Below are 15,482 nucleotides of genomic sequence, written 5' to 3' on the forward strand. Positions count from 1 at the left end.
TCTCACCTCCATCTCTGCGGTCCAGGCTCCCACCACCTACTCTCCCAAGCGTCCATATTTCATGAAAAGGGGGAAGATTTCAGAGGAGAGGAAAAGGCAATGCCAGGACGTACTGGCCTAATATTTCCTGGGGTCGAGTGATTACTGGTTCTCCTAACTTCCTTCCAAAACAAAGAACCTCTTTATTTCCTTCAGTATCTTTCCCTCTAAGTGTAAATTAATGCATTGACAGTAACCCTGAATTGGAGGCCAGGAGACCGTAGGGTCTGGCTGCTGCCGGTGTGCTGCCTGTCAGCCCGGAATTCGCTGACCCTGGGCAAGGTGCACCTCCAGCGGCCTGCCTTGTGCACAAACAGGGAGCTCGTTGGCTGGCTGGGCTCTCAGTCTATCGCCAACATGCTGGGATTTACAGTTTTGGGTAGTTAGTAAAGTAAGGTACTGTTCTCCCACAATCCACACATCCCAACACATACTTGTCATTTGTGCTAGAATCAGGCAGGAAAATGTTATGAGTTGGTCTAAAGTTTGCAAGTGGTCAGTGGGCACTCCAGGGATTTTTCTGGATGGAAAATGGCTTTGCCTAAGAGAAATGACAGTCCCCTTCTTATGCCCTTTATGCCCAGCCCTGACTTGGATCTGTAGAAAGGACCCCTGTCTGCATACCTCTCCTCAGCTCCTACACACGCGCGCGCGCGCACACACACACGCACACACACACACACCCCCCAAAGTCGGAGCTTAGGTCATAGAAAATGACAAACAACTGGGGTTGGAGATCAGGTATACATTTTTAGGGGAGGAGCCTGGAAAGTACCCAGAATATGTACATTTCTTGGGACTAATTGTAATGGAATCCTTTCCTCCGAAGCCAGATTCTGAAACTTGACTTGGCCTTGCAAGATTTTAAAGCACTTTCTCATCTATGGTCTCAGCTGGTCGAGCAAAGTAGCCGACACCCCAGACCTGCCCTCCAAAAAGAAAAGTGTATTCACCGTGATGAATGTGAAGTAGCTGTTTAAATAGGTGTGCTATTTTTAATAGGTGTTCTGCTTTCAAAGTGCTCTTGGCATAGATCTTCTAATGGTTGGATTTAAAAGTTATATGACTTCCTCCCTTCTTGCCAGAGCAGGACTCTTGGTCCCCCTTTCCCCACCCTCCACATGAAACACCACCGGTGAAGGTTTGACTTGGCCAAGCATGAATATTCTCAGGTGGTGTGGCAGTCCTTGGCACTCACAGCAATTGCTAATCATGAGAGTTTCCCTTCATTGCTGACTTCCTCTGTGCCTGGCACTGGTCTGAGGGCTTAATATGCATATATTGTATCTTTTAATCTTCCCAACAACCCCTGAGGTAGTTGCTTTCACCCCCATTTTACAGATGAGGAAACGGAGCCTGTGGGAAGTGAAATGATTCACTCAAGATCATACATCTAAGACAGGGCAAAGCTAGGTTTTCGATGTGGGTCTTTCAGGCTCCAAAGCCCTGGCTCTTTACCCTGGCCTGTGTATGGTCTCTGCCTCCCACCCCCACCTCCCTCTGCACCTCCCTCTGGGCTACCCTGACTCTACTCTGTTGCCTTGGGCCTCACTGCCTTGCCTCTCCTCTACTCCTGCAGCAGAGGGACTTGAACTCCTTCCTGTGGACGATTCGTCGTGATCCTCCGGCCTACCTGTTTGGCACTATCCATGTCCCCTACACCCGTGTCTGGGACTTCATCCCTGACAACTCCAAGGCAGCCTTCCAGGCTAGCGCCCATGTCTACTTTGAGCTGGACCTGACAGACCCCTACACCATCTCGGCCCTGGCCAGCTGCCAGCTGCTGCCGCACGGGGAAAACCTGCAGGACGTGCTGCCTCGCGAGCTTTACTGGCGCTTGAAGCGCCACCTGGACTACGTCAAGCTGATGATGCCCTCCTGGATGACGCCCGCTCAGCGGGGCAGGGGGCTCTATGCTGACTACCTATTCAATGCCATCGCGGGCAACTGGGAGCGCAAGAGGCCCGTCTGGGTGATGCTCATGGTGAACTCGCTCACGGAGAGGGACGTGCGCTTCCGCGGCGTGCCCGTGCTCGACCTCTACCTGGCCCAGCAGGCTGAGAAGATGAAGAAGACCACAGGGGCTGTGGAGCAGGTGGAGGAGCAGTGCCATCCCCTCAACAACGGGCTCAACTTCTCCCAGGTAGGCATGCAGGGCCCCAGCCTGGAGCTGACAGCCCTGGGCGTCTGGGTCCTCTTCTCCGATTGTCTTTCTTCTCCGACGGGGAGCGGGAGGCAGCCAGAGTCAGGTCCTTTTTCTGGAAGGAGAGGTTCTTTTGGGCTGCAAGGCAGCACTTGACTGCTCTGGTGGTGTCAGTTGAGAGTGGCGTGTGCTGGACTTTGGGGTAAGAGTCTGAGTGCTTCTATTGCGGCAGTATTACATGTTGGGGATGTACACTCCTCACCTGCTGTGCTTGCCTGGGCAGAAAGAATTTCCCGCAGAGCATCAGAGTGATCAAAAACAAAAAGAGGGGTTTCCGGTGTGTGTCAGGCCTTCCTGAGGCCCTGGAGGCTGTCTTGAGGCTGGTATGTGGATAGGGCCCGAGAAAACAAGAGGAAGGCGTAGCTCCCGGGGCTGAGCCGACAAGGAGTTGCCCGGGACCTGGCGACAGTAGAGTGCTGCTTGCCATTTGAGGTTAAGCACCATCAGTTTCCTGGCTCTGTGCAAAGCTCTAGGTGACCCTCAGACCACCTCCCTAAGGCCAGGAGAAAGTCAGCCAGGAGAGTTTAAAGGTTAATAATTTCAGAGAAGTGTGTTCACTTAAAGGTTGACAGTCCTGATTTCTGAACCTCGGAAGTAGGAGAAAAGGGAGGGGCTTAAGAGGTTTAAAGTCTCTGGCTGCCAGAGATCTGATACAGCAAAATGTCATTAAAAGCCCCGTCTCCATGGACAGAGGTCACTTGCTACTCACTGGCCCCAAACTCAACTCTGAGACCCTGGGAACAATGAGTTCACATCTGTGTCTTGAGAACGGGACTGTCAATCCCAGGATGGGGACTCCTTCAAGGAGGCCCCAAGATGGGGCTTGGGCCAATTTCCTGAGTGAGGCATGGCTGAGAGACATGCTGCCCATTAAGGAGAGAGCCTCATAAATTGACTGGACCAGAAACTACCGCTGGAATCAGACCTGCTTGCTGCCCCGGAGATGCTGCAAGCTCTTCACCAGGGAAACAGCGGCAGAAACTGATCCCCTTTCCAAGATCTCTGGCCTTTGTTTTTCCAAGGGAAATGCAATATTGTCCCTGGGGAGGTAAGAAGCCAGATTGATTTGCCGGCCAAATGAAAGGCGGGTCTGTCGGTTCTCCTGCTGGCTCTCCCATAATTGTGGAGTCCTTACCCAGAGGGCCCCAGTGGCAGGAGTATTGGGGCAGTTAGTCACGCCCTGCAGGGTTCTGACTACGCCTGACTCCTTCTCCATGGGGGAAAATCCTGTGTATTCTCTGGCCCAGTGCTGATTCCTCTGAACATAGCCGCTTTCTCCCTCTGAAGTGACTTTTCCCTTGCCAGCCTCGGGAGCTGATATTATCTGTGTCGGGACCCCCGGCGCTCACCGCCCATCTCATTTTGGAGGCAGGTTTGTGGGAGGCCTCTCTGTTCAGAGGCCTAGGTCTGGCCTCGATATCTTTTTTAGAGGTGAAGTATACACCATCGCTCTCAACACCCTCTTTGCACCAACCACAGAGGAATCCGACAAAGGCTGAAGGGAGCACACACAAACTCTGGCAAAGCAGCCCCTGGCTTTAATCTGTCTCTCTTAAAACAACAAACCTATCTTTCTTTGGGGTCTGGAAACACTGCTGTTTAACCAAATGATGGCTTTGGTAGGGTGAAAGCATTTGCTAGAAAGTGTGTGTAAAGTTATGTTTTAGGAAAAGTTACGGAGAGCCATTCATCGGCCGGGAGGGAGCCTGCTGACAGTCTCCAAAGCTCATGTTTGAAGATCAAACAGACTTCAATCTCTATTTCAAAAATGTGCCCACCCCGTCACCAGCCTGGGCCCACTCTTAAAATTGTTTTTGGGTCCAGTTCCTCAAAAGAGCTGCAGAAAGCAAGTTCCGAACAAAAGAAAACAGAACTCCCCTTAGTTCCTTAATCTCCATACCCTTCACCACCTGCCAGAGTGTCCAATCATGCCAATTTGTCCTGTTATCATTTTGTAGGGAGGCGATGAAATCTCTCCTGCATCCCCTTGGGCAGCCTTGGACTAAATGGGAAGGGCGGGATTCTGGAGCCTAGGCAGATGAGGCCATTAGGGGTCCAAAAATTCAAAATCAGAAATGCAACAGCCTTCTCAGTAAAATTGCATGCACGCGTGCACAGTTTGATATGAACATCTGTGATGCATTAGTGTACTGAAATATCTGTTAAGTGCATCAGATTTTTATTTTTTCTTTCCTTGCAGCATTACTGTTATTGCAAAATATTTGGGTTGGGGGGGGCAGTGAGAGAAGAAGGCAGGAAAAATAAGGCTTAAAAGAGTGTCTTTTTGTTAAGATATGGGATTTTAGTATCAATCTTGTTTTTAAAATTTTTATAATTTTTCTGGACAGAAATACCATAATTTTGTTTGTTGAATAGAGAAAGAAAGCTTAAGTTTTGGAACCCCGGAAAAAGCTTCTTCCACCCTTGTGCAGCTTGGGAGATCAGGTCTATTGTTAGGTTTTGGTGTTTGGTTTCAAAATAAACTGAGGGCGCTAGACCCAACATCTCCATAACTTTGCTATGTGACCTTGGGCAAGTCACTTCCTCTCTCTGGGCCCTGTTTTCTGGGTCTGTGAAATGAGACACTGAGATGAGGTCATCGTTCAAGCTCCTTCCAGCCCTGACATTCCATAGGATGATTCTAATCAATTCCACGTGCCAGGCACCCTGCAGGAGGCTCCACACGCTTTTCCATTGCATTGAATTCTCTTAACAATCCTATGGCTTTCTAAGGTGGGCATCCAGAAATGTTGAATGACTTGCCCAAGGTCACATGGCTAATAAGGAACAGAGCCAGTCAGCCTGACTCTGTATGAAGGACGTGTTCTCCTGGCTTCCCCACACTGTTTCTCTAGACTTCCTCTTGTTTAGGTATTTGATATCTTCCATAATCATTCCTTAGTTCTTCTGTTTCTCTCTTCCCTTTTGGACTTGAGGGCTTAAAGTTTTATTTCTTGGAAAATTTATACTTGTAGAGATATTATTTCTTTCGGCTATGAGGCTGGTGGTGAGGCAGGTCTCTAAAGGTTTTCTTAATGAGTTGTAGACAGCTCAGCACAGTGGGCTGGAGATAGCAGACTTGCTTCCAGCTGTCAGTCCCAGCCTCAACACTAAAACTAATGACTTGTATAAAATCTTGGGCAAGACTTGGTGTGCCCATCCATCCCATGGGGCAGTAATTACCAGTCTTTCAAAGTTGAGCTGGTTTTGTGGGGACATGAGAAGATACTACCTGTGGGAGGTTGTTGATGGGTTAAAACGACTACCTGGATGTTGGTTTTGTGCTTGGCAAACAGTCTAGGCTGGCTCCAGGACAGGGAAAGAGGAAGGCTACATGGGAAGTTGCCACTCCCTTCTCCCACCAGCCATATCCACTCTTTACCCCTTGCTGAACATAGTGAAGTTGGAGTATTAGGAGGCAGTGAGCCCCTGCCCTCGGGGGCCCGAGGATGCCTAAGTCTCGGAGAGTCCAGATCTTATGACAAGCTCGAGACCTGCAGATTTCTATCAGCTCTGCCTGCTGCCTCCAGGGACTGGTACCAGCTGCCACTACTTCTACCTCTAGGGGACCTGAGTCCTCCACTTCAACTCCCTGCATGGCAGAGGTGGAGACACTGGATGAGACCTCTAAGTTACATGGTTCTCTCTCTGAGGTATAATAAGAAGACAAGGACTCTGCTATTCTGTACTTTACCAAGCATGTGAGCATTACCCATCTAATATGTGTAGTGCCTGAACACTGAAGCATGCCTGCCAAAGGTGTGCAGAATGTTTGTAAAATTCTACAAGTCCCTCAGAATACCATTTATTGAGTTTTGTCTCTATTCAGGGTGCTGCATTAGACCTCATAATTACATTATCTCTAATCCTCACAGAGATGCAACAAGGTTTATTATCGTATTATTTTTAAGACCATAAATTGAGACCTGAAAAGGTAAAGTCATTTGGCTGTGGATTACACAGACAGGCCAAGTGGACTTAGTGCTCAAACTCAGGTGAGTCTATTGCCACAACCCCTGCTTTTCCAGTGTCTGAAAAATGATCTGGTTTTTATTAGATGACATTTCTGCTGAATTGTGTGTGTGTGTGTGTGCGTGCTGGAATGGTGGTAGATCATCATTTTTTACTGAAAAAGAAAGAGAGAGAGAGAATTGAAAAGTGCTGGAACTGATTTTCTCCTTGGCTTATAAATCGGATCTCAAGGTGATTCTAAAATAGGAGTTCTCAAAGACATTCTGAGCATCAGCTACTCCCCTGGAATATGTCCCTAGCTTTCTAAGTGACTCCTATGAAGACATACACACACCCCCGCCTCCAATATAGGCTAAGCCTGCACAGTTGAATAAAGATCTCTTTGGTTTTTAGTCACGCTCCTATGTCTACACCCTGGGGGCCAGCAGGTATTAGTAAGTGCTCAGTAAATATTTGGAGCATGAATGAATTAATGAGCAAATGGTCAGAAATCATGATGTGACCATCCCTGATTCTGTTCCACCATGCAGCACCATTGAATTGGTTCTGTTCCGCCATGCAGCACCATTGAACTGGTTCTGTTCCGCCATGCAGCACCATTGAACTGGTTCTGTTCCGCCATGCAGCACCATTGAACTGGTTCTGTTCCGCCATGCAGCACCATTGAACTGGTTCTGTTCCGCCATGCAGCACCATTGAACTGGTTCTGTTCCGCCATGCAGCACCATTGAACTGGTTCTGTTCCGCCATGCAGCACCATTGAACTGGTTCTGTTCCGCCATGCAGCACCGTTGAAGGAATGAACAATGAAGAAAAGTATAAATCACAGTGAGGAGCCCCCGCTCTGAACTTTGAAAGTTCCCTTCCATCCTATAAGGACATAAAATGTCAAAATTATCATGTAGGCTGCTACAGCAAAATACCTTACAGTGGGTAATTTATAAACAACAGAAATTATGGCTCACAGCTCTGGAGGCTGGGAAGTTCAAGATCAAGGTACCAGCAGATTGTGTGTCTGGTGAGGGCCTGTTTCTCATAGATGGTGCCTTCTGTGTGTTTATGTAGTGGAAAGGGTGAACAAGATTTCTCTAGCCTCTTTTGTAAGGGCCCTAATCCCATTCGTGAGTGTAAAGACCTCATGAACTAATCTACTCCCAGAGGTTCCACCTCTTCAGATCATCACCTTGGTGGTTAGGTTTCAACATACAAATTTTGGAGGGACACATACATTTGGACCACAGCATAGGCAGGTCATATTCAAAGCAGGTTCTAATCCTGATCCTGTTACTACCTTGTCTGTGACTTTGGGCCAGCCCTTTTCCCTCTCTAGGTCTAAGTTGCCCCTTAGTCCCATGAGAGTGCTGGGCTAGGTGATTTCCAGTGTTGGCCCAGTGTGAGGCTTATCTTTGACCCATATTTTGGAGAGCCTAGGCCAACCCACTCTGAAATTTTGAGACTGAGTTACCTGTAGTTGGGAGGGGCTGGCAGGCTTGTCTTTGGCAGTTGCTGCTGATACCTATTTGTCCAGAGCCTGTTGGTTCCAGTGGGTGATTCTGCTGCCAGGCTTCAGACAGGAGAGCCCCAGCCTGTCATGGCACAGTCTGCTGGACACCCACCCAGCCTCAGCTGCTCTCCTTCATTGTGACTCTTCTCCCTCTGTTGCTCCTCACTCATTCAACCAGAGCACCTCACTGTGCTGTGCCAGTGAAGGGTCTGGGAAGAGACTTGGAAATGTGTCTTTGCCTGCTGGGAATTCATTACCTGAGGATGCACCCCATTGCTTTTATGCCCTGAGAGGTGGGTATTATTAGTCCTGTTTGCAGCATGGAAACTGAGGCACAGAGCACCTGAGTATTAGTCTGTCCTGTGCCCTGGTTCTCTGCACTTCAGATAGAGACCCTGTTCTTCCTTCCCCTTTCGGTTGCATGCTCCCACCTTTCAGAACCATTCTCTGATTTCCTGTCCTCCAAGAATGGCCATTCTTGAGTCCTCCAGCCCTCTCTGGGCCTCTGTGGCAGCCCTGGAGCCCATAGCGTTATACGTTGTCAGATCTCTTGTCAGATCTATATGCCCTCCTTAGAATAAAGGGAGCAAGCCGGCCCCGAGACCCCAGACACCCCTGGAGGACCTCGGACCATGCCGAAGTCATCCACAGAGGGAGAGCCCCTCCATCACTGTGGAATTAAACACAGGCTGGCATCTCCTACACCGTATACCTCCAGAACCTGGACTGAGGCTTTTCCAAGCCTCAGGCTTCTTCTGGCACGACCTTCACCTTGTGCTTCTGCAGTCTGCCATACCCACTGTCTCTCCCCCACAGAGCCATCTGGTTAGGAGCTGCTCAGCAAATGTCCATCACCGGGTGTCCCCCAGCAGTGACCCCGGGCATGTGCACACTCAGATTATTTCTGTGCCCAGATGGCTGTTTGTGAAGAACCCCTGCAGGCATGGCAAGCTCTGTCCATCGCCTCTTCATGACCTGGTTCATTCGTATCTTAATATTTAAAATATTACCTAAATGTAGGGGGAAAGCACACGCAGAAGCAGGAGCACAGGATGGCTTCCGCACCTCCATCAGAGGAGAGTGAGGTCCTAAAGCTGGAGGTGACCAAAATGTCATGAGATATTCTAGTCTCAGAATTGGAAGTTCACAGCAGGAAGACTTCCAGGCTCAGAATCTCCAACCATAAACCCAAATTCTGAGGCTCAAGGAATCTAAGAATGGTGAAATCTCAGAACATTAGCCTCAGAGACATTTTGGGACTCGAAGAATCTTCACGTCATGAAATCCTAGCCTCTTAGCTTTGAAGAATTGTCAGCTCGTGGACACAGACTTCTAAAATCTTAGAGTTGGAAGGGGCCAGGTCTCAAGGATTCCAAGAAGCCTCATCCGCAAACATATTGCCTGATCTTCCCCCAACCCGCTCTCCAATCCCAGGCCAAGCAGAGAAAACCTGACCGGCAAAGCACTTTCTGACGGAGATAAAAATGGGAGCGTGCCTTTGTTAATAGTTCCCATTTGGACGTCTCTCAAAGCCAGGAAGAGGTCGCCTTTCCTAGGGAGGAAACAAGAATGCCGGCGAGCGCCACAGCGTGCCAGCCGGGCTGCTGACGTTCTTTTCCCCTTGAGTTTGCTTCTAAATATTATCCACTTCACTCCCTTTTATCTCCCATCACTGGCTCTCTGTCCGCCCACTTAATCCACAGGCAGCCGGTGGCCGAGCCTTCAGTTCTGTTCACTGGCTGCCAAGCCGTCTCGCCGAGCAGCTCCTCCAGGATCCGCAGGCTTTTAAATCTGTGCACTATATCCGCTGGAACACAAAACTGTTGCCCCAAGCTTGGAAAAGCTGTTGCTTCTGCTAGACCCCCTCCCTCTTTAGGAATTTCCTCCTTTTCTATTCTGTTTCTGAATCCTGAAGTTTTTCAAGGCTCAGCTCAAAGCTGTACCTCCTCCAGGAAGTCTTCCTAGAATGTTCCCAGGTCTAATCTGCTTGGAAAGACTTGGGCCAAAGCTTTACTTAATGACCCAGCCACATATATTTTTCCCCTCTGTGGAATTCTTTATGGCATTTTATGACATTCTTTCGGCACTTATATATTTTATTTATAATTCTTTCTCAGGCAGTCTTTTCTTTTCTGATTCAAACCTAGCTCAAAATGTGCTCACAATTGATTACAAAATTAGACGGAATGTTCTCCAGTTCTGAAGTTGGGGCTTTGTGGTATATTCTGTGGTTGGAGTGTTGGCAGCTCTGGATGCTGAAAAGGGACTGTGTATTGGCCTCTGTAATTCTCAGAAACCTCTTAGGCTTTGCACCTGAGACATATTCAGTACTGCTGCTGGCCTATTTGGTCAAAACTTTGTAACATTCACGGGTCCCCATTGGATTCATTAATCTCCATCCTGGGATATTTTGGGGGGTTTTCCCCTCTTTTTCAACTGTTACTTGCAAACAAGTCTCTTTTTTTCTCCTCTTCACTATCCAGAGCACACATGATTTTCTCCAGGCTCACTGCATCCCTCCACTTATTTTCATGTTAAAATGCTTTATTTTATTCTTCGCTTGCTATCTTGGTTTTGGAGCACAAGGGTTGCTGAGCTGCATGATTTCTCCCTCCCTCCCTCTCACATACACTCCTTGGTTATGCCTCCATGCATTTGCTTATGTTGTTCCCTCTACCTGGGAGCCCCTTCCCAGTTTTTATTTTCTGGCTTACTCTTACTCCTCTGAATGGGTAAAGGCCCCTGAAGACCATCCATGTTAAAAGCTTGGGCTCGTCAAACAAATGTCACTCTACAGCAAGACTTTTAACCACAGTCATCAGATTGGAGGATGCCATGTTATCATAACTCAGTAGTTTGAGTTTAGGTGCAACAATGTGATTGGCTTTTAGCATTGTTTATTGAAAGACCTGGTGGGTAAGTTGTACTTGGGCCACAGTGAATGCCTGGCTTTCCTGCAAAAGAGCCATGAGGTCATCAGGCCAGGCCTATAAAAGTCAGGGCCCTGGGGCCATCTCTGAGGGACAGAGATGTGTGGCCTCTGCCTTTGCACCTGTTGCTGGATTCTGTGTTCCTTCTGAAGGACTTAGACAAGGTGGTTTCCTTGGGAGAACCCGGGGTTTTCCGATCAGCAGCTGACCACCCGTACCCTGAATGCTGACACTCTTTCACCTTTATTCTTGGGAATCTCCCTTTTCTTCCCATTGACTCAGGAAGGGCAGGAGGAGATATTAAGCTCCTTCCCACCTCCCTTATTCAAAGGAACATCCTGGTCTCATTCTACCTTCAGAACCAAAAGTCAGTCTTTAAATTTACACATCGTAGTGCAGACTCAGTTCAGGAGTCCCCTGCACTGGAAAACCTCCAGACATTGGCCGGTTGGCCCAGTGCTCCTTCAGTTCCCAGAATAAGTGCACTTATTGGGAGTATAAGTAACCTTGGGGTAGTTAATAACCTGTCTGTGAGTCAGTTTTCTTATGTCAACTCTATAGGATTGCTGTGAGGATTAATTGATTAATGTAAAGCACTACAGCACAGTGCCACACACACAAATGCTCAGTACATACTAGCTCATAGTTATTACTTCATTTTCAAATTATCATTATACAACTTTTCAAGAAATGTTTGTTAGTTCCTACTGAGTGCCAGACATGGGCTAAGTGCTGGACATAGTGAGCGAGAAAAACATTGCTGTTGCCCAGGTGCTTCCTTTCTGGGTAGGGAGGGGACACAGCATCCCTGCAGGTGCTGGGAGGAGGGAGGTTGTGGCTTGTCTTGTGGTGTGTTGTGGGAGTACGGAAGAGGCACAGCTTCCTCGGCCCTGAGGAGATCCAGGAAGGCTTCCTGGAAGCAGCCCAGGTGAACCTGAGATGGGAAGGAGTAAAAAAGCTAGGTAAAGGCTAGGGAGTACTAAGCTGAGGAGATTGGAGACACCTACGCTAGAGGACGGGGCGCAAGTTGTGCATTTGAGGGCCGTGAGCCAGTTCAGCTTGGCCACTCTCTACATGGACTGTGACTAGAGAGAGACCATACTGCATAAAGCCGCCTGCTGGTGTCCCTCCACCTCCAGTTCACATTGGCGCTAGCCCGAGAAGCTTGCATGACTGTGCCCATTTCACACCCTGGCGCAGAGGCGAGTGCTCTGTGCATGACGCGCTTGGCCCAGGCCGTGCCGCCTCTCTGGCCTGGCCTCCGCAAGCGCAAGTGCACGTTTACTAAAAGAGCAGCGGCTGGGCGACCGCGGCTTGGGGGCCGCAGCGTGTTTGTCCCTGCCCGTCACTCGGTCAGGCGGCGACACAGGCGGGGCCCTGCCGACAGGCACGTCGGGGCGAGGCGAGTCCGCGTTCCCGCGGGGGAGGAGGCAGCGCGGCGCGCGGCCAGCGCTGCCCGGGGAGCCACGGTGCAAAGAGGACAGGCCTTTCTTCGCCTCCTTGTCTTCTGTTTAAAGGATTTGCCTCCTTCCTCCCTATTAAGGTTATTTAAAATTTCCTGGCCAGTGTTATCTCCTGGGGACTTAATGCACCTTCAAGGCCGTTGGTAATTTAAGCCTTGGGTCCCACTCGAAAGCCCCTTTTAGAATGATACCGGCGAGAAAGCCATTTGGAAATCTCTCTGGCTCATCTTTTAGCTTCAGTTCACACGGTTTCCCTTTCTTGAGCTGCTTGGCCTTGAGTCTGAAAAGAGACAAGAGCCTAATTGGCAATGATAATTTCAACCATTTGCATCGCGGTTTGCAATTTCCAGAGGCTTTTCACATGCGCGACTGACATGCGCGACTGTTCCCTCCCTACCCCAACAAGAACACCAAGAAGAGTGTTAGTCTGTTCCTGGCCCACCACTTTTTTTTTTTTTTTTTTTTTTTGCCAGTGTGGTTACTGAGCTCAGAAAGGGAACTGGATTTGCTTCAGAGTGCCAGGTGTTGAGACCCCAGATATCCAGCTGGGTGGCTCCAGCATCCCGTGGATTATATACATTTTTGAGCACCAGACCCTGTATTGGGGCCGAGTTGCAGCTGGAAGAGCTGTGGATTGGTCATGGGATGGATAAACTGAGCCACTTGGGGACTTCAGTGATAGCAATGCTTGGTCATTGTGCTTGACCTTGACAGTCTTTTTTTTTTTTAACTTTTATTTTAGGTTCAAGGGTACATGTGCAGGCTTGTTACGTACGTAAACTACTGTCACAGAGGTTTTTTTTTGTACAGATTATTTCATCACCCAGGTATTAAGCCCCGTACCCAATAGTTAGCTTTCCTGCTTCTCCCTCTCCTCTCAACCTCCACGTTCAAGTAGACCCCAGTGTCTGTTGCTCCCTTCTTTGTGTTCCTGAGTTCTTGTCATTTAGCTCCCAGTTAGAAGTGAGAACATACAGTATTTGGTTTTTTGTCCCTGTGTTAGTTTGCTGAAGGTAATAGCCTCTAGCTCCACCCATGTTCCCACAAAAGACATGATCTCATTCTTTTTTATGGCTGCCTAGTATTCCATTGCATGTATGTACCACCTTATTTTTATCCATCACTGATGGGCATTTAGGTTGATTCCATGTCTTTGCTATTGTGAATAGTGCTGCAGTGAACATTACCATGCATGTGTCTCCATAGTAGAATGATCTATAGTCCTCTGGGTACAGACTGTGATGTTTGTTGACCCAGCGCTACAGAATCCGCATGCTGAGGCCTGCTGGTGGTCTTGGAGGTAATTTAATATTCTGCTTCCATCAGTAGTTTTCTGGGGAGGCTTTTTGATGGAGGTGGCTTTGAGAGAGACCTTGCAAGTGGAATAGGATTTGGGCCCCTGGAGATGGGGTGGAAAGGAAGCAGACTTACGCGGAAGTGCCAGGATGGCAAAATGCAGAGGGAATGCAGAACAAGCCTTTCTCCACTCCCTCCACTGGCTTTGTTCTTTCTCTTTCCTATCCAGCCCTAAGAGAGCCATTGCTATTTAGTGACTGTTATATGCTAGGCCTCTGGTTTATCACAGTAAATTTCTAAAACAATCCTGAAAGGTAAGCATTTTCCCCCCATTTTGAGGACATTGAGGCCAAGTAGTTTGTTCAAAATGATGGAGCCAGGATTTCTACTTGGATCTTTTGATACCTTAAGGAAGAAACTGGACTGGAGTTGGAAATCCAGCTCCTCCACTTTGGCTACATGGCCGAACATCTGTTTCCACATCTGAAAAAATGGGGCTCACAACAGTATTTACCTTCTGGGGTTGTTGTGAGGCATAAATGAGATAATGCGTATAAACCACACAGCTGAATGGCTATCACACAGTAAGAGTTAATGAATGTTAACTGTGGTGGCTTAGGTAGTGGTCATTTTCATTATTATTATTGGCCCATTTTCACAATGTCTTTCTTGAACTGAGGCCCATCCCATACAAAAGATGGCTCTTGATCCTTTGGTCTTTCACACACTGAGCATCATCCAGTGCGGGGATGGGTTATTGGTTGGTCTGATGGGAACTATGTGGTCGGACCACCCAGAGCATGGCCATTTATTTTTCTGACCATCTGCAGTGTGTAATGTCTGACTGTATTCATTCTGGCTTGGCTTCACTGTGGTCTCCCGCTGCTCTCTGGAGTTGGGACACACCAAAAGGAGGGATCGAAAGGTTTAGGCTGGAGTCCCCAGCTTGAGGCCCAGCTCTGCCCTAGGTTAGATTTGCGACCTGGGGCTCTTGCCTCTCAGCATCCTTTTCCTCTACTGCTCAGACAGGTTGGATGTTACCTGGCAACAGCTCAGAGCTCTTGGGAGAATCCAGTGGGATCAAGTCTGAGAAGGTCTTTATCAGCCATCAGGTGCTCTATGCTCTCAGTAGTGCCAGGGGTGCATGTGTTTTTCCTCTTCTTTTTCTCCCAAAGAGAAATTCCTCGTAAATAATTAATTGAATTAGTTATTATTAAACTGTTCATTCATTTATTTGTTCATTTCTTTGAAAAGCACTGCTGGGAACTACATTGTGCCAGGCTCAGTTCCAGGTCCTGAGGGTTCAGAGAGGAATATGGGGCTGGTGAAGAAGGGGGTGGGGTTGAAGAGACTCAAGAGAGAGTTACCTTGCTACAGAGTGCCAGGAATGATTCTGAGGCCTTTATGTGCACTGCCCCACTTATTCCACATGGCAGTCTCTCAGGTAGATTCAGCCTCATTTTACAGGTGAGGAAACTGAGTCACAGAGCGGTAATTCACTTGCCTGGGGTCACACAGCTAATGAGTGGAGGATCTGGAGTTTAAACACAGAAACTCTGGCTGCAGAGCCCTGTGTTCTTGACCTATCTGCATCTAAAGAAAAGAGAGAATGTGGCCAGGTGCAGTGGCTCATGCTTGTAATCTTAGCACTTTGGGAGGCCAAGACAGGTGGATCACTTGAAGCTGGGAGTTCGAAACCAATCTGGTCAACAATGGTGAAACACTGTCTCTACTAGAAATACAGAAATTAGTCAGGCTTGGTGGTGCACGCCTATTATCTCAGCTACTTGGGAGGCTGAGGCACGATAATTGCTTGAACTGAACCTGGGAGGCAGAGGTTGCAGTGAGCCAAGATCATGCCACTGCACTCCAGCCTAGGCGACAGAGCAAGACACTGTCAAAAAAAAAAGGAAAGAGGGAATGTGACCCAGAGGAGGTGGAGCTGGAATCTGAGAGTAGAGGCGACAGCCCTTCTGAAACTGGAGATGTGATGAAAGGTAGGAGGCCAGGAGGTGACAGGGACAAGGAGTTGAGAGACTTCTGAGGGTCCCTCTTGAGGACGGCTGTGGCCCTAG

At 48.5% G+C, this 15,482-nt stretch overlaps 1 protein-coding gene across 1 annotated transcript in view; it reads left to right on the forward strand.

Annotated features, from left to right (window-relative positions):
* TRABD2B (TraB domain containing 2B) overlaps positions 1–15,482 on the forward strand; it is a 231,212-nt gene that overhangs the window by 1,247 nt on the left and 214,483 nt on the right. The window contains exon 2 of the mRNA XM_033226469.1: positions 1,619–2,182. Coding sequence (XP_033082360.1) covers positions 1,619–2,182 — 564 coding nt within the window. The remainder of the gene's footprint in view (positions 1–1,618; positions 2,183–15,482) is intronic.

This window comes from Trachypithecus francoisi, unplaced genomic scaffold (genome assembly GCF_009764315.1).
Source record: "Trachypithecus francoisi isolate TF-2019V2 unplaced genomic scaffold, Tfra_2.0 Lachesis_group12, whole genome shotgun sequence".
NCBI lineage: Eukaryota > Metazoa > Chordata > Mammalia > Primates > Cercopithecidae > Trachypithecus > Trachypithecus francoisi.